The sequence below is a fragment of the Dermochelys coriacea genome, chromosome 1 (genome assembly GCF_009764565.3).
Source record: "Dermochelys coriacea isolate rDerCor1 chromosome 1, rDerCor1.pri.v4, whole genome shotgun sequence".
NCBI lineage: Eukaryota > Metazoa > Chordata > Testudines > Dermochelyidae > Dermochelys > Dermochelys coriacea.
In genome coordinates this window covers 347,598,367-347,619,564 of record NC_050068.2, presented here as the reverse complement: position 1 = coordinate 347,619,564, position 21,198 = coordinate 347,598,367, and the positions used below count along the sequence as shown (strand labels likewise).

Below are 21,198 nucleotides of genomic sequence, written 5' to 3'. Positions count from 1 at the left end.
CCCAGCCAGGGCTTTGTCAAGCCTGACCTTAAAAACCTCTAAGGAAGGAGATTCTACCACCTCCCTAGGTAACGCATTCCAGTGTTTCACCACCCTCTTAGTGAAAAAGTTTTTCCTAATATCCAATCTAAACCTCCCCCATTGCAACTTGAGACCATTACTTCTCGTTCTGTCATCTGCTACCATTGAGAACAGTCTAGAGCCATCCTCTTTGAAACCCCCTTTCAGGTAGTTGAAAGCAGCTATCAAATCCCCCCTCATTCTTCTCTTCTGCAGACTAAACAATCCCAGCTCCCTCAGCCTCTCCTCATAAGTCATGTGCTCTAGACCCCTAATCATTTTTGTTGCCCTTCGTTGTACTCTTTCCAATTTATCCACATCCTTCCTGTAGTGTGGGGCCCAAAACTGGACACAGTACTCCAGATGAGGCCTCACCAGTGTCGAATAGAGGGGAACGATCACGTCCCTCGATCTGCTCGCTATGCCCCTACTTATACATCCCAAAATGCCATTGGCCTTCTTGGCAACAAGGGCACACTGCTGACTCATATCCAGCTTCTCGTCCACTGTCACCCCTAGGTCCTTTTCCGCAGAACTGCTGCCGAGCCATTCGGTCCCTAGTCTGTAGCGGTGCATTGGATTCTTCCATCCTAAGTGCAGGACCCTGCACTTATCCTTATTGAACCTCATTAGATTTCTTTTGGCCCAATCCTCCAATTTGTCTAGGTCCTTCTGTATCCTATCCCTCCCCTCCAGCGTATCTACCACTCCTCCCAGTTTAGTATCATCCGCAAATTTGCTGAGAGTGCAATCCACACCATCCTCCAGATCATTTATGAAGATATTGAACAAAACGGGCCCCAGGACCGACCCCTGGGGCACTCCACTTGACACCGGCTGCCAACTAGACATGGAGCCATTGATCACTACCCGTTGAGCCCGACAATCTAGCCAGCTTTCTACCCACCTTATAGTGCATTCATCCAGCCCATACTTCCTTAACTTGCTGACAAGAATGCTGTGGGAGACCGTGTCAAAAGCTTTGCTAAAGTCAAGAAACAATACATCCACTGCTTTCCCTTCATCCACAGAACCAGTAATCTCATCATAAAAGGCGATTAGATTAGTCAGGCATGACCTTCCCTTGGTGAATCCATGCTGACTGTTCCTGATCACTTTCCTCTCCTCTAAGTGCTTCAGGATTGATTCTTTGAGGACCTGCTCCATGATTTTTCCAGGGACTGAGGTGAGGCTGACTGGCCTGTAGTTCCCAGGATCCTCCTTCTTCCCTTTTTTAAAGATGGGCACTACATTAGCCTTTTTCCAGTCATCCGGGACTTCCCCCGTTCGCCACGAGTTTTCAAAGATAATGGCCAAGGGCTCTGCAATCACAGACAGTCCTGTGCCTGCAGTCCTGTGCCTGCCCCACCTCTCCCCCCAAGGCCCTGCCTGCTGCTCGTTCTTCTCCATCCCCTCCCCATCCTCAGTCACCCATAAGGCAGGAAAAGGTGGGAGGGCAAAAGTGGGAGGGCCATGGCCCCCTGGTCTCCCCTGTTCTGGCATTCCTGGAACAGGGTCTCTGACGATGACCCAGGTGCTCCTCTGCATCAGTCACATGGTCCTGACCCCCTTGGGGAGCTCATCTTCCGAATGCCGGCAGAGGATTCGCGCAGCAGTGTCTATTTGGGACGAGGATTCTGCGGGAGCCCCTCGTATGATCGGGGCCTGTCAGCGGGGACCAGTGCACAAGAAATGGCTAAACCCTTTAACACAGACTGGGCACTAATTCTGCCTTCTGTAGGTACAAATCTCCCCATGACTTCAATGGCAGATCTGCCCGAGCAAGGACAGCAGGATCCGGCACACTGCAGTGAATCCAGGGCTGGATGCATCAGGCATCAGTTACATAGTACAAAAGGTGTGGCACTGGGGAACAGAACCAAGGCCTCATGTCCATCATTATAGGCCTCTAGCACTTGAACTGTGAGAGATTCTCCATTAGCTGGCAGTACAGATTTAAGGTGTATAATCTCTGCAGGTGAGTGGTGGGTCTAGACACGAGCTAGGAACATTGCAATTGGGCCTGGATGCGGAGTGCCTATAGAGACACCGGGATGCAGTGGCTGCAGCTTTCTCTCACTAGCCTTTGCTTGCGCTGACCGCCCTGATCCCACTCTCTCTGTGGCTTGGGCCTGCCTCTGTTCCGATTAACTCCCAGCAGCCCCAGGAACAAACAACAGCAGAGGCTACTTCTCTTAGGGTTCCCAACCCTCCCAGATTGGCTGGGAGTCTCCCAGAAAGGGCCTCCATCTCCTGGTCCCTACTGAAGCCATCCGGGAGATGTCCGGTGGGCGGCGCAGTGGGGCTAAGGCAGGCTCCCAACCTGCCTTAGCTCCGCGTGGCTTCCGGGAAGCTGTGACAGGTCCCTCTAGCTTCTAGGTGCAGGGGCAGCCAGGGGGTCTCTGCGCGGTGCCCTCATCCTGAGCACCAACTTCACAGCTCCAATTGGCCGGGAACCGCGGCCAATGGGAACTGTGGGGGCAGTGCCTGCAGGCAGGGGCAGCGTGCAGAGCCGCCTGGACACCCCTGAGCCTAGGAGCCAGACATGCTAGTCACTTCCTGGAGCTGTCTGAGGTAAGTGCCGCCCAGCTGGAGCCTGCATCCTGAACCCCCGCACTGTGCCCCAACCCCCTGCCCCATCCCTGAGCCCCCTTCCACACCCAAATGCCCTCCCACACCCCAACCCCCTGCCCCAGGTTCAGCCCGGAGCCCCCTCCCACACTCCGAACCCCTTGGATCCACCCCCCAGCCCAGAGACCCCATTCTCTCCCACACCCCAAACCCCTGCCCCAGCCTGGTGAAAGTGAGGGAGAGTGAGCGACGGAGGGAGGGGAGATGGAGTGAGTGGGGGTGGGGCCTCGGAGAAGAGGCAGGGCAGGGACATACCTCAGGGAAGCGGGGGGCAAGGGTGTTTTGGTTTGTGCGATTAGATAGTTGGCAGCCCTAACTCCTCGACGGAAGAAGCCAAGCACAGCATTCTTGCAAAGCAGCGCTGAGTGCCGTGATGGGTTACTTCAGAAGCAATGGAGGGGATTCTGGGCTGCGCACTCTTCACAAAGGCACAGAAATTAGAGGTGGAAGACATTATATGATGAGTGGAACTAGAGTGCCAAGTTTCAGGAGGGGCCCAATTTAGCGACGTGGCAGGCAGGCCAAGCCGTGGAAAGAGATCTTTGTGAAGCCAGCGGGGTGGCCAGTGTTACGTGCTTAGCTTCTGTTTCTACAATTTCTGTGTAAGAAACCTGGCTGGGCATGGCCCAGCAAGCCAAGCCAAGCCCAGCCAGGTTCCTTACACAGAAATTGTAGAAACAGAAGCTAAGCACGTAACACTGGCCACCTCGTCGGCTTCACAAAGATCTCTTTCCCACGGCTTGGCCTGCCTGCCACGTCGTTTTTTGCTAATGAAACAGAAAACACTGGTCATCTGATTCACCCCCCATCCTCCAAACACAGGTCTCTGCAGCCAGCTACAAGACAGACCTGTACTAAGAGCAGCTGCTCACCCGGGCCCCTGATCCAGCAACTCATTGTGCATGTGGGCAGACACCAGCCGCAACGTGAGTGCGAGGGTCTACCCATACACAGCCAGTTCCAAGATCAGGGCCCGGGCTTTCTGCAGAGAGAGCGCCACAGAACGTTTGGCACGCAAAATGAGGTGGATGAAGCCTCACCAATGGAAAGAGAAGAAGACAAGGAGATAGTGAACCAGTGTGTAATACCATAGAGGTGATACGGAAACTGGTGCGACCACTGCTGGAACACTGCGTCCAGTTCTGGTGTCCACAATTCAAGATGGAGGCTGATAAATTGGAGCGGGTCCAGAAAAGAGCCAGTAAAATGATTAAAGGATTGGAAAACCTGCCTTATGGTGATAGACTCAAGGAGCTCAATCTATTTAGCTTAACAAAGAGAAGGTTAAGGTGAGATGATTACAGACTTTAACGACCGACATGGGGAACAAATATTTAATAATGGGCTCTTCAATCTAGCAGAAAAAGGTATAACACAGTCCAAAGGCTGGAAGTTGAAGCTAGACAAATTCAGACTGGAAATAAGGTGCAAGTTCATATCAGTGAGGGTAATTAACCATTGGTACAAATGGGTGTGGTGGATTCTTGATCACTGCACACTTTTAAATCAAGATCTGCTCTAGTTCAAACAGTAATTAATTCAGGGAAGACCTATGGCCTGTGTTATACAAGAGATCAGACTAGATGATCAAAACGGTCCCTCCTGGCTTTATAATCTATGAATCCCTATGGAAACACAAAGCATGGAATGACATTACAAACACACTGACATTTACTACTTGACATCAACCCTGTCCTGAATTCATGGGAACAGGATCTGACCCAGTGTTTCCAATGACTATGTATCTATGCAGGCTGCACGGAACTACCGCAATGACGCTAAATTTCAATGTAGGTCACTGCTCTAGTGGCTCTGGGGCAGAGGTGGTTTTCCCATGTAAAGGAACCAGAAATCTTCATGAGGTTCTCCTGCTAGAACTCCCAGGGAAGCATCTTCTCAGCAGGGAGGAATTGAGAGCTGGCAGGAGGTGAGGCCTCCCAACTCCACAGATCCAGGGGATCCATGGGGAAAGGGAACCCCATAATTCATGGCAGCAGGAACAGACCTGCCAGCGTTGGCTCCCATGCCACGCTGCTCTGCTGTCCGTTTCGCCATGCAGCATGGCTCCTTTGTAGCAGCAGGGGAGAGCATCCTATGGGAGGTGAAGCTGCTTTGGGAATCTTTAACTCCAGATGGGACTGCCAGGTGGAAATCCACGGGGCTGAATAAAAGTTCCGGCTTGTGTGAATGGCCAAGCCCATTGTGCTACCTTCTCCTGTGCTCAGCCAAGCCCTGGGACACTCCTTCTGCATGGAGTAGTGCTGCTCTCTTCCCTTGCATGCTCTGAAGGGAGTTGAGGTCCCCTCTGCCTGCATAAGCTGAAGGGACAATCTGGGACACCAGGCTCAAATTCTGCAACCTCTCTAAAACACATGGGGCCATGCACTAGTGTAACAGAGAGCAAGATTTGGCCCTGTGAACATGCCAAAGCTAACTGCATGCCTCTTATTGCAGAAAAAAAGTTCTAATGAACATTTGGATAGCACCACTGGACAAGTGTTATTCCCATTGTAAACTCCTCTTCTCAGGGTTTTAGAACTTCGATGGGAACCTTGATCTGGACTGGATCTGGACTGATAAAACTGAGTGTGGATTTTAACTAAGGAGAGCAAAAAAGGAAGTTACACCTCATAAGCCAGATGACTCCAAATGTGCTTCCTACAGCACCATTGGGGTCAGTTTCTGCATCGCGCTCTTCCATAGTGGTTTGATGTTTGCTACAGTAAGGGATGATATAGGCCCATATTTAGTACCAAAGATACTTCAGCAAATGAAGGCCTGTTATTTTGTTTGAGCTTCTGCATCACAGAGTATATTTTGTCTAGATCAGGCCCCTCTTTTATAATATCTCCAAGTACATAATTAAGTTATTAAATCTGACAATTACCATAATGAATGCAAGCTAGAATTAGTTGTGTTCACCTCATTCGCCCTTATCTAGTTGTCTCCTCTCTAGGGGCATGATCCCCCACTGCCCTGCACCTTGCATCAACATCTACACACCTGTGCCAAAGTGGGCATAAAGCACTACCAGCATTTTATATCCCACTCACTTTGTACAGACTTAAATGATGACACACGGTACAGGGCAATGGAAAAATCAGGCTGCAGATCCATGCACGCTGCACTAAAGACATATTTACTACCTTCGTGTGGTCCAAGATAGGTGTCCAGTGGAAGTCAGGAGAGGACTATCTTGTGATTAATTATTGCTCATTTCAAACAGTGGATTTGGAAGCACTCTTTGTATCCCATGCTCAAACAGAAGCCAACAGGAACTTGTTCCATTGGAAGTTGTTCCATTCAGTCTTTTGGCCAAATTTTGAACCACTTGGAAACTACGTGTCGTAGATTAATGAAGCAAATGGAACTCTTGAGGTCCAAGCTCAGTTTGACTCTGATGCAATGAGCCCAAGACTGCTCTGTGTTCTGCTTTTCTGTCTGTCTATTTTGGGTCATCCCAGGAAATGAGGTATGAATGACTTCCACAGGAGAAACTCTATTTGTCTAGCACAGACATTATCACTCATACCAGCTCTGCACATCAAATTCTCTGCATCTCCTTACATGATGGTATTTGCTACATGATACTTTATCCCTCCCCATTCCCACACCCCGCAAGTGGCTGGCTGATGGTGAGAGAGTCTTAAGTACTTGGGTAACGTGGCATAATGGTTAAAAGCAAAAACATTGTGTCTTTGCCCCTCCCCCCCCATGTGTTGTTTTCCTGAAGCAGAGACACAACTTACCTTTCCTCCAGGAGGTATTTTACAGAAACAATTCACCCACCTGTGATGCTGTCTGATTAAAGATGACTATTTATTCATTGATATTACCACTGTTATATAATTTATAACCACAAATCTTGTACAAAGTGAATCATGTAAGGTATCGATGGAAAAGTTACAGTCTATCAAGTATGATTATCCTGGTTAAATCCATGTATCATCTCTATAGCGGATGTTATGACTATTGGCTATGGGACCTTGTGCTGTATTCCCGGGAGACACCCACCAGATGGATTTATATCAGGGCTAGACAGCTCTGTATGGATGGTCCAACAAGGACACTCAGCTCTCACAATGGGCGATTGAAGAAACTCATCCTGCCCAGTAGGTCTTCCTGCGGATGCCTCAGACAGCAAGGAGCCAATGACTACTTCCCTGTGATCCAGCAAACCATGTAAGGACATCTGATATGCTCATGTGACCCTAGACTCCATCTTGGGCCAGTAATTTTCCACACACAGTGGCCGTGGGCTTTGTTTGGGACAGTAATTTTCCATGCACATGGCAGAGGATATAAAAGACCCCTGAGAGATCTCCATTTTGCCTCTTTTTCTGCTCTAATCCTCTGGACTGTGGATTTACAAAAAATGGAGCATCTTGAACTATGGACTGAGGACCCTCCAATCTTTTGGAAGTTACCAGAGACACCTTACAAGCCAGCAAGCTATTCTGGCTTTGCAATCATTTGTATGTATATGATCTGTTCATCATTTATAACCCTCTTCTTTTCTTTTAGTATTAAAATCTTTAGTTAGTTTACTAAGGATTGACTGGAGCATGATATTTGAGTAAGATCTGGGATTCGTATTAACCTGGGGACATGTGTCTGATCCTTTGGGATTAGAAAGAACCTCACATCTGGTGACATAGGTTTTCAATAACCTCTCACTATATTAGATTGGGTTGCCTAGATGGGAGCCAAGGGCTGGAGTTCCTAAGGGGGACTTTGTTTGGCTTCTGATTAATTGGTGTGGTGCTGCAGAAGCTCTTTTTTTACTGGTTTGGCGAATCTAAGTATAGAGTAAACCACTAGCTCTGGGGATTGTCTGTCCTATTTCATGCAGTCTTCCCTGAGTGTGACATTTTCAGTGTGGCCCATCCCAGTCACCCGGTCACACCACCACAGATGTGCAACATGCAGCCACCTCTGGTGTGAAACATGACACACTACAGAGGACTGGACTAGATGACTCTTGAGGTCCCTTCCAGTCCAACGATTCTATAAGCCCTCACCTATTCACTTACACTTCACTGATTTTTAAATGCCCATTTACAGATTAATTTATGGGAAACGGTTGGACTTTCAGACATTTACCTCTTCTAAGCATTTCTCATGTTCTTGATTCTTTTGACGTTCATTTACTTTTATCATCTTGCTGAAGGTTGAAACTCAGCCATTCCCTGCAGCTCAGTCGAGAGGTATGTTTTTATTTTTAGTTCTGTTTCATTGGCAGATTTCTTGCTTATTTAATAAATGATGCTCGTGGGTTGCTGATTAGCATTAATCTACAGTATCCTCTGCTGTATTATGCTTGCCTGGACTCTTCATTATCATAAAATCCGGGGGCAGGACATTCACATTCCTAAATAGCATTAGCCTGTCTCATTTCCAAGTCTTTTTGTTATATTTCAAAAGGAGCCCAGCATGTCTTGTGTGCAAAGACACATCTTAAAGATGACCCACAAATAGAGCTTTAAAGCATCCAACTGCTTCAGAAATGTAGGCACCAAATACCCCAAATGTCTAGAGTTGTCGGGGCACATTCACTGTGCTAGCAGCTTAAAATTTGCCATGCTTTCCTTTCTTATTTAGTTCTCCAGTTCCTGCCCTGGAGACTTTCCACCATAGACAGGAAAAGGATGGGAGAACGGGCGTGTTGTTATCCCTATTTTATACATGGGGAGCTGATGCACAGAGAGGTTAGGTGACTTGTCCATGATCACAGAACAAGGAGGCTGCAGAGCCAGGATCAGAACTCGGATCTCCTGCAGCTGCCTAGCGGTCTTAGTTCTTTATCTCTGCACAGGCACGTCCTGCTCACCTCACAGAGTTAAAAGAACAAGAGCAGCAGCAAAGCCTGTACATGGACTGCTCTGAGTTCACGTTCCCATGTTGAGCAAGGTTTGAGACACCTCCAGCCCACGCCACCCCTCAGGGCTTTCTTTGGTTCTAAATGTGCTTTCGCCAGGCAGCTCTGTGTAGCAAGCTGTTCCCCTCTGCAGAAGCCCACTGAAGCCCAGTGGGACTGGAGGAGCAGGCACAGGGTCTGTCATGCCCACCTACAGTTCTCAACCTTCCTGTTGCTTAAGTACCTTTTCCAAGCAGTATCTAGCTGGCCCCTGTTGCCATAGTGACGGGCAGTATTTATCCTCACAACGCCCCAGCAAGGCTGTCAATACTCCCATTTTACAGATGGGGAACTGAGGCTAAGTGACTTGTCCAAGGTCACACAGGGGGTCTGTGGCAGAGCAGGGAGTCTCCCACTTTCGAGGCTAGCACCATAACCATGGGTCTGTCCTTCCTCTTACTGAGTCAGTAGCCCACAGGGGGGACCCTTCAAGTGGTTTACACGTGTGAGCCTTTTGAGAAGAGTTTTGCTTCAACTGGTTATTTCCCTCTCACCATCGATTTTAAATCTTGCCTCTTGGGTTACAATATGCCCCAGAGACTGTTGGCGAGGGCCAAACTCTGTTATCTGCCACACTGTCTGTGGAGAAGGCCGTGATTAGAGCTGGCTACATCACTTATTGTTGTCAGTTAAGTGCCTGTGTGCTGTCCGTATGCTGGCCCAGCCCTGCGCAGATAGTTGGTTCAGGAGACCTTGATCGTATTACCCAGAAAGAATGACCACCAGCATGGTTCAGAGATAAAGGCACTCGGCCAAGTTTATTGCCCTGAAGACACAGTTCTAGCGCCCTGGCTCCAGGGTTACAGGGACACTAACACACGAGCGTCCAGTGGCAATGAATGGCTTAGTCAGCAGCAGGAATTTCTGCTGCCCCCAAGGCCACACAAAGGGTTAAGGCGAGGCATCCCAATATTTATAGATGGAGGCAAACAACTCTCGTACCATCTTATGTGTTTCATGACATCTGCTTGTTACCTCCCCTTGTATCATGCTCCAGGTGTCTCCGGCACAACTTCCCTGTTCATCACCTCTAGCAGACCCTCTTATCTGGCACTAAGCCAGGATGTCCCTGGACTAAGCTTTTGGAGTGTGCTCTTGCACATATCCAATATCTGTCACTTATTAGGAGTGCCTGTGTTTTAGTGACACTGGCAATGCTTTTGCAAAGGTCATATAGTGAACTTGTAAACATCTGCTTTAATATATGGCCTGAGTTTGGTTCACAGCCTCTTGTGCAGGCCTCAGATCTTGCACCAGGCCCCATGCTCCAGGCTCTCTTTTTCTCCTCCAGTTACAGACTCTGAAAAGCCGAAGCCAGTGGGGTATATGGATGCTCAGCTCCCCTGAAAAGCAGGCTGCAAGCGACTGGCCTTGACTTTCAGGCTGCACTCAGCCGGCAAGCTCACACACCTCTAAACAGTCACCGGAGCTGTGTGAATTCTGCAGAGCATCTAATGCAATCTGCCCAGAATGTCTTACCTGTGGTCCTGGGTCACCCTGTGGTCCTTGAGATCCAGGAGGTCCAGCCATACCAGTCTTCCCCGGCAATCCAACCTGCCCTTTAAATCCGCCCAAGCCAGGAACTCCCTTGGCCCCCTGAGAATTCCAAACAGAGAGTGGGTCAGAGACTTCACTTCAAATACAAACGAGTATAGACGCGCCCTCCGGAAGATGGGGGTTTGCAAAGGCCTACCCAGCACATGCTTTCAGTGGGATTACTGGCAGTGGGAAATATATTAACCCTTTACATCTGGTTGTCCTATTAATAATGCAGTGAAATTATTTGAATGTTGGGGGGGGAGGGGAAGATGCCCTTTGCCAGCATAGACCCAGTGCATAGTTAATCCATCCCTTGCATTCACTACAGAGTCATGTCTCTGTGCCGTGCCCTCTGCTGCAACGTCAAAACAGCAGGACAAATACATTTGCGTCAGATGAAACTCCCAGAGCAACCTTGTTATCTCAGAGAAACTCTAGCCAAAGAGCCCCCCTATGCTAAGAGACTAATGGGGGTGGGGAAATTTTCTTGGCAATACCCATTTCCATTCCCCTGTCAATGCCAGGTGCAGGTGGGTAGAGCCTCTGCTAAGAAACAATGTTGATGGTCTTGGCATCTGAACTCTTCTATTTACCCACAGAACAGTGACTAACCACCTAGGTGCTCACCTGAGCCCCATCACTGAGCACCTCACAGATGTGAGTACCTCACAGATGTACTGATCCTCACAACTCCCGCTGCAAGGTAGGGCAGTGCTTTTATCCCCATTGTACAGATGGAGAATTGAGGTGCAATGTAGATTAAGTGACTCACCCAAGGTCAGGCAGGGAATCTATGCCAGAGCCAGAAATTAAACCCAGGTCTTGGGAGTCCAAGTCCTGTGCTCTTTCCACTAGACCATAATGCCTGCCCTGCCAACATGCTTCCACCCTCTGGTGTGCCCATCTGTAGGGCTGAGAGGGTTGTTCGGACTCCCTGGCCCATTCAATCCCCAACCTTTCTGCAGAGGCTGCCACCAAATGTGCCGATTGTGACCACAATCGTGGTCACAATGGCCACACCCTCACTACTTTGTGACATGGACACCATCCATCTGAGGGTGTTAAAGTGAGACGCCCAACTCATTTAACATGTGTCACCCAACACCCCCTGGAGGGTAACATGCTTCTCACTCCCTCTGGACCTGGGCTGGATGAGTCAGCAAGCCCGTAGGTGGAAAGGCTCAGTTACCAATACTTGAGCCATTAAATGCACACTAATCTGCACTAATGAGAATTCTCCTGAAGTTGCTAAGAGGAGAGAGAAGAACTTGAAGGAGGTGGAGGGGAAGACCTCAGTGACTCAGCCAAGCTGCATTTCTAATTCATGCAGCTGTTTCTTTTGAACACTAAAAATAGAAGCCCATCCATCTAAAGTAAAAGAGAGTCACATTAAACTATTCTGAAGGGAGAGTCAGCTCCTTCCCTCCCCCTCCTCAACTGCTCCAAAGCAAAGCTCTCTTGGAAATGAGATGGAGTGTGAGTCAGTCGGGTCACTGAGTGTTGGAGGATCAAGACGGGAGCCCCCCGACATGATTGATGCAATGCATTCCCCCTGCCCAACAGATCCTGTTTTCCCATTTAGCACAAGTGACCCCCGGTGACTCTCAGTTTAATTGTATCTCAGGCGCTGACTTGCATAAGCTCGTGCGTGGCTGCAATACAAAGGAGGCGCTCACAAGAGTGGGTGGCAGGCTTGGTAGCCACAAGGCTAGAACTTCTAAAGCAAACTAGCAAGAAAAAAGTATGAAACTCTTCTTCTCTCTCTTCTTTTATAGGATCCCATCAAGCTAGTCCCGATCCATGGTCCAGCCACTCCAGAATCCCGTCTCCAACAGGGTCCAAACAGATGCTTCAGAGGAAAGTGCAAGAAACCCACAGTAGGAAGAGGCGGGGTAATCTGCTCCCTGTGAAGGTGTCCTCCTAATCCCTAGCAGAGATTGAACTGAGCCCTGATGCATTGAGGCTTTATATCCCTTTCCAAATTTTTTTTGCATTAACCATTAAAACTCTGGATATTTTTGCTATCTATATAGAGGTCCAGCTTCCTCTGACTCTTGGCAATGGTTTGGCTTCAACAGCTTCCTGTGGCAATGAGTTCCACAGCCCAATTACACACTGAGTGAAAAAAATGCTTCCTTTGATCAGTTTTGAATGTGCCACTTTTAATTTAACTGCATGTCTCCTTGTCCTTGAGAAATGAGACTGGAGAAAAGAAGCTCTCAATCTACTGTCTCTATCCCCTTCATTATTTTAAATAGCTTTATCATGTCCTCTCTTATTTATCTCCTTTCCGAGGTAAACTATTCTCTCTTTCTCTCTTCATCCTGCTCCCTTCATCTCTTCTCCCCTCCCTGTAGCTTTCTATCCTTCTGCATTTCCCCTCACTAGTTAGTAGCAGACAGGCAGGTATGCTATGTTAATTGTAAAAAGAAAAGGAGTACTTGTGGCACCTTAGAGACTAACAAATTTATTTAAGCATAAGCTTTCGTGAGCTACAGCTCACTTGCTTATGGTCAAATAAATTTGTTCGTCTCTAAGGTGCCACAGGTACTCCTTTTCTTTTTGCGAATACAGACTAACACGGCTGCTACTCTGAAACCTATGTTAATTGTGTTACTAATACATCTGCATTGTCATTGAGAAATTCCGATGGCTGGAATTTTAAGAGCTGAATTTGTCCATAGCCTGGATTTCCAAGTTTAAAAAAAACCCACTATACTTGAGTTTTGCAAAGCCTTGATAATGACACCATTTAGAAACACCATTTACGGAGAAGAAGAGAAACAGACCGCATGAATTCTCCTTCAGATAAATTTCCAACACGCATAATAATGCACCAATTCGATTGTGACAAGAATAGAGTGTGTGCAATTCAATTCAAGGGAATTTTTTTGTAATGTGAGAAAATCTGTAAAGGTGAACAGAAAAGCTGTTTTAATGTCAAAAACTCTTTAGGGTACATAAGCAGCAATAATCTAGATATTGGTGTAGTCTGCAACTGCAGAGAATAAATGAATGGCTCCAGTGACTAGTCAAGGGAAATACAATAGAGCTGGCTGGAAAATTTGCATCCCACCAGTTAACCATCAGAAAATGTCGTTTCAACAAAACCAAATTATTATTATTATTTTTTTTGCAAAATTGTTTCATGGAATGGGCGACAGGAGATGGATCACTTGATGATTGCCTGTTCTGTTCATTCTGTTTGGGACACCTGGCGTTGGCCACTGTCAGAAGACAGGATACTGGGCTAGATGGACCTTTGGTCTGACTTAATCTGGCCGTTCTTATGTTCTTATGTAATTTTGACAAAATTGCATTTAGAGAAAACAATGGGAAAAAACATAGAACGTGTCAAAACATCCCATTTCAACCTTTTTGCAACAAATTTTCCACTTTTTCATTTCAAAATGACTTTTCATTTTGAAACTTAATTGTATACAAGACCAAGGAAAAGGGCTGAAAGTTAAACGAAACATTTCGATTGACCTGTAATGAATTGTTTTCTGGAATTTCAGTTCATAAAAAAAATTCAAAATTTTGGCTTTTTTTTTTCCTGATTTGGGACCATTTAAAAAAAAAACAACACCTCAAGTTCCATGGGACAGGAAATCTGTTTGCCAACCTGCTCTAATATACGTCCTTTCAGCACTAAGCCACAGACCATGATAATGTGGACTTCAAGCTGCAGCCATGCAGTGACTGATTTAATGGCCTACATGAAATGAATTGGTGGGTCTCAATGTTATTCCAACTGGTTATTCCAGTTGTCCATGTCCTCAAAACCATCCCCACAATGGGCATTAGTAGCGAGTCTCTGTGGAGAAGCCAAGGACTGAATGTGCTAAAAGCCTGAACTTCTTTTTCATTCCTAGAGGTGGCGCTAGAGGACAGCACCATTGGTGGTGGGATAAAAAGGGGTTATCAAGCATGCGCACTTGGCACCTTTCACCATCACTAAGTTCACATATGCTCATGCACACACCATTATTAATGAGAAATTACAAATGTGGTGACATTATAAAACAACATAGCTGAGAAAAAGGCTCCCCTGGCACAGCACTGCCAGCCCCAAGCATTCACAAGTCAGGACCCCGGAAAAACAATAGATTGGCTTAAAAATCATGAGGCTTTAAAAATAACACCTTTTGGGTTTGCTTTACTTGCTTGCTGGTGTTTGAGCCTGTAGGTTTCATGTTTTCAAGCTTTTCTCCTCCACCACAGGGGGCAGAAGCTTAGCCTCAGTTCTTTAAATGAAAGTTGAGATTCTAAGGTAATCACGTGACTCTGGGAGCTGGGGCTTTAAGAAAAAACACCATATATATGGCAAGAAGACTCAGGATAAGTCATTAGAGTTGGCAATCCCTGACATTATCCCCTCAGCAACTCTAAGGAGTGTGGGGAGGAGCCGCCAGAGTGTGCAGGGGAAGAATAGTTTGGGAGGTGAGCCAGGAAGGTTGGTGGGAGGGGAGCTAAGCAGTGAGGGTGTGGAAATCGAGGCGCCTGAGAGAATTGGAGAGGTGGGCGGGGTTGGAAGAAGCAGGAGCACAAGTAGGCCAAGGGAGCATATGGGTTTAAAGTGGCTATGAATAAATTTAGACTGAAATTGAGAAGAAGGTTTCCAACCATCAGAGGAGCAAGGTTTTGGAACAGCCTTCCAGTAAGAGTAGTGGGGACACAAAACCTAACTCATTTTCAGATGGAGCTTGGTAAGTTTATGAACTTCACAGAATCATAGAAATGTTGACCTCGAGAAGTCATCAAGTCCAGCCCCCCACACTGAGGCAGGACTAAATAACCCTAAACCACCCCTAACAGTGTTTGTCCAACCTGTTCTTAAGAGCCTCCAATGATGGGGATTCCAAAGCCTCCCTTGGAAGCCTGTTCCAGAGCTTAATTTAGTTAGAAAGATTTTCCTACTATCTAACCTAAATCTTCCTTGCTGCAGATTAAGCCCATTACTTCTTGTCCTACTGTCAGAGCACGTGGAGAACAATTAATCCCCGTCCTCTTTATAACAGCCTTTAACATATTGGAAGATGGTTTCTATTAAAGGATAAGCAACTGCCAAATCTAATCATCCTACTACGACTTATTTCTGAAATATTTAAACTTTAGCTCACATTCATAACCCACAACATTTCATATTCATTAACTGCCGCTGGCGTCAATGGAAGCAGGTTTGGCCCCCAAATTACCATTGCTATAGAGACAGACCTCGGGTGCACCAACGTGGCTGCCTACAATAGCAGGGCACCGGAGATGATGACCCAGGAGGTCCCTTCCAGTTATGTTCCTATGGAGCAGGACTGCAGAGCAGCTGGATGGTGGGAACTGGACCAACCAGCAGGCAGACAGCTTGGGAGGTAGGAGCAGGTATAGCGGAGAAATGGGCAGGTGAGGATCACACATAGTGGCTGCACAGGAAGGGTAGATGGTAGGGAGGAGCAGAAACGGCATGTGGGATAGGACAAGAGGAGAGGCCAATGGGAAGAAGGGGAACAGGCAGCTGCGGGGAGGTCAGGAGACAGCTGGAGGTGCATCGAGGTCAGAACAGATTTGAATGAAAGCTTTCCACGTCCTTCCCTACTTAGGAACTTTGGCTGAGGGGGCCTGGACCTCTTAAAAACATCCCCATTGTTACAATTGATGCAAATATTTGTGCGGAGGATGTTTTTTTCAAGCTCATCCAGGGAGCTGCATGGCTGGAAAGCATTTCCCTCCCCTGCCCTGCTCTGCTTTGGGTGCCATCACCATCTCACAGAACCTGGACCTTGAGTCCCGGCACAAAGAATGAAATAAATAAAAACGACACCCCTGCTGTAATTGACGAGCCTTCAATATGAGCAGGCACGGCAGTGTAGATCATACCTCCTCACTTACACAGTACCAGAGCCTTATTTACCTCTTACATCAGCACATCTGCAGAATATAGTGGACCCAATTCTTCAGGGGCTTATACCAGTGTAAGTCAGGAGGGACTCCAGGGAGCAATTTAAATTAAACTGCATTAAATTGGTACGAGTGAAAGGAGAATCAGGCCCAACATGTTGGGTGTAAAGAATCTACATTGTGTATATTTCAGTCCTTTAAGATCAATTTGTGATTCTACAAAAATGGGCCAGTGGTTCATACATCGCATCATACCCCACCAGGGCATCCACTCCAAGGCCTAATCTACACATAGATTTTGTACCAGTACAACTATGTTGGTTAGGATGCAAAGTTTTACCAAAATATCCCCTAGTGTGGACACAGTTATACCAGCATGAAGGTATCATATACCAATATAGCGTATACTCCTTTCTGCATAGGAACGGCTAGGCTAGTATAAAGCACCTTTACGCTGCTATAACTGGATCCCTACTAGGGGATTTGTACCACTTTAACTATACCGAGCTAGATAAGGCAGTAGACCAGCCCCAAGGGTTAAATGCATCACCACAGAGTGAACTTAAGGAGACACCTCCCCAAGCCCAAGCTTAATGCTTAAGACAGGTGACACTTGCCCTCTGAAAAGGGTACATGCGATCTAGCAGTGTATAATTTCATTAACTCCACGTGATGGATGGTTCATTCAAAACATGGCCTCTCGGTGTTCTTTTGAGAGTACTAACCTTTTCTCCTTTCTCCCCAGAAACTCCCAAGGGGCCATCTGCACCTGACATTCCTCGCTCACCCTGGAGGTAGACAAGAGAAAAATCAAAGCCAAGGCATAACCCGCCCCGTCTGTCATTTACCAAGCGAGCTGTAATTCAGTGACAAATGCACCTGCTCTTTGGAATGGGCCCTAATATCGCTTAATGCAGGTAAGAACTCATTAGATGTCGTGGCTCACTAGGTTCCCCAAGATGGCAGATCTATTTTGGGAGAGTAAAAAATATAGCATGGTGGGTTGTTAGCAACAAAACTCGAGGTCTCTGGTTTTCCTTATCAAACAAGCCAATTTCCCACACATGCACAACTTTTCAACCAGGTGCCAGGCTGTCACAGGGTCAGATATGTTGTCATGGCGCCCTACTGAATCCGTCTGTTGCAGTTTGTGTTTAGTAGGATGTGGTTAGCCCAGCAGAAATCTTGATGAGTAATATGCAGTGTCTGCCTGTCTGTCTGACTCCCTCTGCGACCCCTCCAGCTGGGTGCGTCGTTGGCGGCAGATACGTTGGCAAGTTACCAGCTTTGGTTTGACACAATGAGGGTCCGGTTCGGTGCCATTCAAGTCAATGGAAAGAATCTCATTGACTTCAATGGGCTCCGGATCAGGCCTTGAGCGAGGGCTCAGAGAAAGCCAACTAATGCATTGGCTGGCAAAGCTTGACACCTTCCCCACCCAGGGCTGGCTCGAGGATTTTTGCCACCCTGAGCAAAAAAAATTTTGGCCGCCCCACTTTTTTTTCTTGCCCTCCCGCCCCACCTCCACCCCTTCCCAATCCCTTCCCCAAATCACCAACCCCACCTCCTCCCCTGGGCGTGCCGCATTTCCGCCCCTGCATTGTGCCCTGCGGCTCCCCCCCCCGCAACCCCCCCGCCGTAGCTCACCTCCGCTCCGCCCGCTCCCCTGAATACGTCGCTGCTCCACTTCTCCCCCCCCTCCCTCTCAGGCGAGGGAGAGGCAGCGCGTTCAGGGGAGCGGGCGGAGCAGAGGGGAGCAAGGGTGCGGGGGCAGCGCAGAAAGTAACGGGTGTGGGGGGGGTAGAGGAACCGCTCCCCACCCCAGCTCGCCTCCGCTCCACCACCGCTGCCTCCCCCGAGCGTGCCGCCACTCGGCTTCTCCTCCCTCCCTACCAGGCTTGCCGTGCCAAACAGCTGTTTCACGCACGGCAAGCCTGGGAGGGAGGGGGGAAAGGGGAGCGGCGGCGGCATGCTCAGGGGAGCAGGCGGAGACGAGCTGGGGTGGCGGGGGCACATTTCTAGGGGCGGCATGGCTGGCGCCGGAATACCGCCCCTAGAAACGTGCCGCCCCAAACACCTGCTTGTTTTGCTGGTGCCTAGAGCCAGCCCTGTCCCCACTCTCCCTGACCAGCCATGGAGGTGAGAAAAGAAAATGAAAATCAAGAACCAAACCCAGAACTCGTTGACAGACATGTAGCATTCAGCTTTTGCTGTTCGAAAAGGCCCCCCCACAGTGTTCACTAGGCAGGGGTGCTGGAACAATTTGTATTGTGGGGGTGCGGAGAGCCATTGAACCAAACTGGAAACTCTGTACATGATAGGTTTCAGAGTAGCAGCCGTGTTAGTCTGTATCCGCAAAAAGAAAAGGAGTACTTGTGGCACCTTAGAGACGAACAAATTTACTTGAGCATAAGCTTTCATGAGCTACAGCTCACTTCATCGGATGCAACTGTATATGATGGAAACCATTTCAAGCCAGGGGTTGCTGCCGCACTCCCTAGTTCCAGCACCTATGTCACTACACCTGGTCAACTGACCAAAATCTGCCATTTAACTATATTTGGTAACAAACTGAATTTAAGCTAAAACCAGCCAGTCTGAAACCAATTTAAGCACATTCACACATGAGCTTGCACTGACTTAACTGCATCCATTTAGAAGCAGATTGTGTTAAATCAGTGTCATTTCTGTCCCTAGACAAGCCCATGGAGAGGGACATGGGCGTTGGGTAATTTAATTTCAAACACCTGTAATGCCCTTACAAAGCTTCCATCTGAGAGAGAAGAGGGGCTTTCCCACTCACCTTTGGCCCAAGCAGTCCATCTGACCCTGGTATCCCTGGTTTTCCAGGGCTGCCAATCTCACCCTGCATGTGGAACAAGATACTGAAAATGTAAGCAGGTTGGGAACAGAAGGCACTGATTAGAAAGATGATGGGGTGGTTAATGCATGTAAAAACCTGATTATTGCGATAGGTGTGGTTAAACCTACTCAAAACTGGTGAGTGGATCAGCTGCCAATAGAATGGATCATGGGATGTGTGACATCTGCTCTCAGACCTATGGGTAGCTTCTCGGGTTGGGTCTGAGACAGGTTGGCAGGACATTATGACGGGATCTGTCATGGCCCAATGCTGTGCCTGACCTGCAGATAACTAGGAGGACCTCATTGCCCTGAGCTGTCATGGGCGCACACTTCACCTGTGCTAGATCCCCTTTAAACTAATGTTAAAAGGAGAAAGAACAATAAAAAGTCCTCACCTTTATTCCATCTGCACCAGGGCTACCCATCTGCCCCGGAAAACCATGTAAGCCCTTGGAGAGAAATGACAGGTAGCTGGTAAAGATAAGTAGGACAAAACACAGTGATATCCACCCCTGCGCAAAGGGCCAGCATTAACTCATGCATGGCTTAACAGAGCCTTTCTACAGATTTGAGTAAACACTGCACTGTTCTCTTCTTCACCTGCCATCTACCTACCTAGTGGAGTGGTCCATTTGCCATTTTCTACCATCATTCTGGTCAACCAGTTTTCATATTGCTGCAGCCCCCGGGAGAATAGCCAAAGCACTCATTATTTCTGTGATCATGCCCATTTCTTACCTTAGATCCTTTCCGTCCAAGGTCTCCAGTTATACCAGGATCACCTTTCGCTCCCTGAATAAAAGACAAATAAATCAAGGTGTGTGCGTGTGTAGTGGAGCAGTTGTCCCACACAGAGAGGAAGGGTTGAAGCAGGCCAGACAGCGCCTGTGCAGAACCCTCCAATTAGAGAAGGGCTCACTAAGCGAGCCAATTGGGAAGTGGCTTGTCACAGCGGCCAATCAGGGCCAGCAGGGGCCATATATAAAGGGCTGCTCAACAGAGCAGAAGGAAGTCTCCCCTTGGCCTGCTAGGGAGAAGGACTGGCTGCCTAGGAGCACCATGGCTAGAGCAATGCTAGGCAGGGTAGCAGAGCAGAAGGAGCTTCTGTCTGGCCGCTGCCAGACTGGGGCCCTGGAGGAAGGGCAGATAAAGTGCTAGGGCTGCCCCCACTTGCCCTGAGGGAAGCAGCCAAAACAGATTGCAGTTTGCCCCTAGACTGGTGACTGCAGCAGTCACCGAGGCAAGTGGCTGGACTGTTGACTGCCGGTTCCCCCGAAAGGTCCAGAAGAGGACATCGCAGTCCAGGGAGCGACGCAGGTCCCAGAGAGGTGGAGACAGCAAAGCGGGAGTAATGGTGAGTGAGACACCACCGGAGGAGGGCGCCCTGCGGAAGGACTTGAGCTAATTCCAGAATGGCCAGCAGGAGGCACTACGGTGGTGAGTCTTGCACTGCCACAGTGTGTGTGTGTGTGTGTAAGATACACACACATACGCACAATGATATGCAACTAGAAAGTTAAAAATACAGCTCTCCTAACAGCATCATCTTCAATTTATATTGCCCCTTTCGCCCCAAAGGCCCAACTGCATTTTATAAGCTTGTATAAAGGAATCATTTCCCCCACGGAAATGCAGCCACCTCTGGGATGGAAAACACAACAACACATACGATAGCAGAGTACACTCGGACACAAAGTGACCCCAAAGTGACTCTCCCTCTTGGTAATCCTCTGTCATCTTCGTGTCGCAAGCAATCTCCTGATTTCTACACAGCTGCTGGGAATATGGTTGGAGCGTGATGAGGCTGACAAAGTGCCATCACTCGTCACAGGGTGGCAGCTTGTTTTATGGGGACTCCTGATGCCGAGTGGACTGGAATAATGAACGGCCGTGAGCGTCTAGAGGTTTGGAAAGCTCATATCAGTGCTGCTACTGCTAACAGTTATTAGACAGGTTTCAGAGTAGCAGCCTTGTTAGTCTGTATTCGCAAAATGAAAAGGAGTACTTGTGGCACCTTAAAGACTAACAAATTTATTTGAGCATAACCTTTCGTGAGCTACAGCTCACTTAATCGGATGTTACCCTGTTTGTGGAACTAGCAACTGGCTGATTTTTTCCCTTTCTCCCCACATCATTTTTACCAGCGCTGTGGATATTGTGCTTGGAAGTAACATGCAAGTAAACGTCTGGAAAGCTGAACTTGCCATGGGAGAATTTAAAACTCTGTCACACCAGAGACTCAGGGCAGATTCTCAGTGATGGTTAATCAGTGTCCAAGGGAGCTATGCCAATTT

The 21,198-nt window shown here is 48.0% G+C and overlaps 1 protein-coding gene across 1 annotated transcript in view; it reads right to left on the bottom strand.

Annotated features, from left to right (window-relative positions):
* LOC119844306 (collagen alpha-1(VII) chain-like) overlaps window positions 1–21,198 on the bottom strand; it is a 114,866-nt gene that overhangs the window by 33,520 nt on the left and 60,148 nt on the right. Inside the window, exons 25-29 of the mRNA XM_043499227.1 lie at window positions 19,643–19,696; window positions 19,300–19,353; window positions 18,843–18,905; window positions 16,765–16,827; window positions 10,088–10,204 (exon numbers count right to left, since the gene is read on the bottom strand). Coding sequence (XP_043355162.1) covers window positions 10,088–10,204; window positions 16,765–16,827; window positions 18,843–18,905; window positions 19,300–19,353; window positions 19,643–19,696 — 351 coding nt within the window. The remainder of the gene's footprint in view (window positions 1–10,087; window positions 10,205–16,764; window positions 16,828–18,842; window positions 18,906–19,299; window positions 19,354–19,642; window positions 19,697–21,198) is intronic.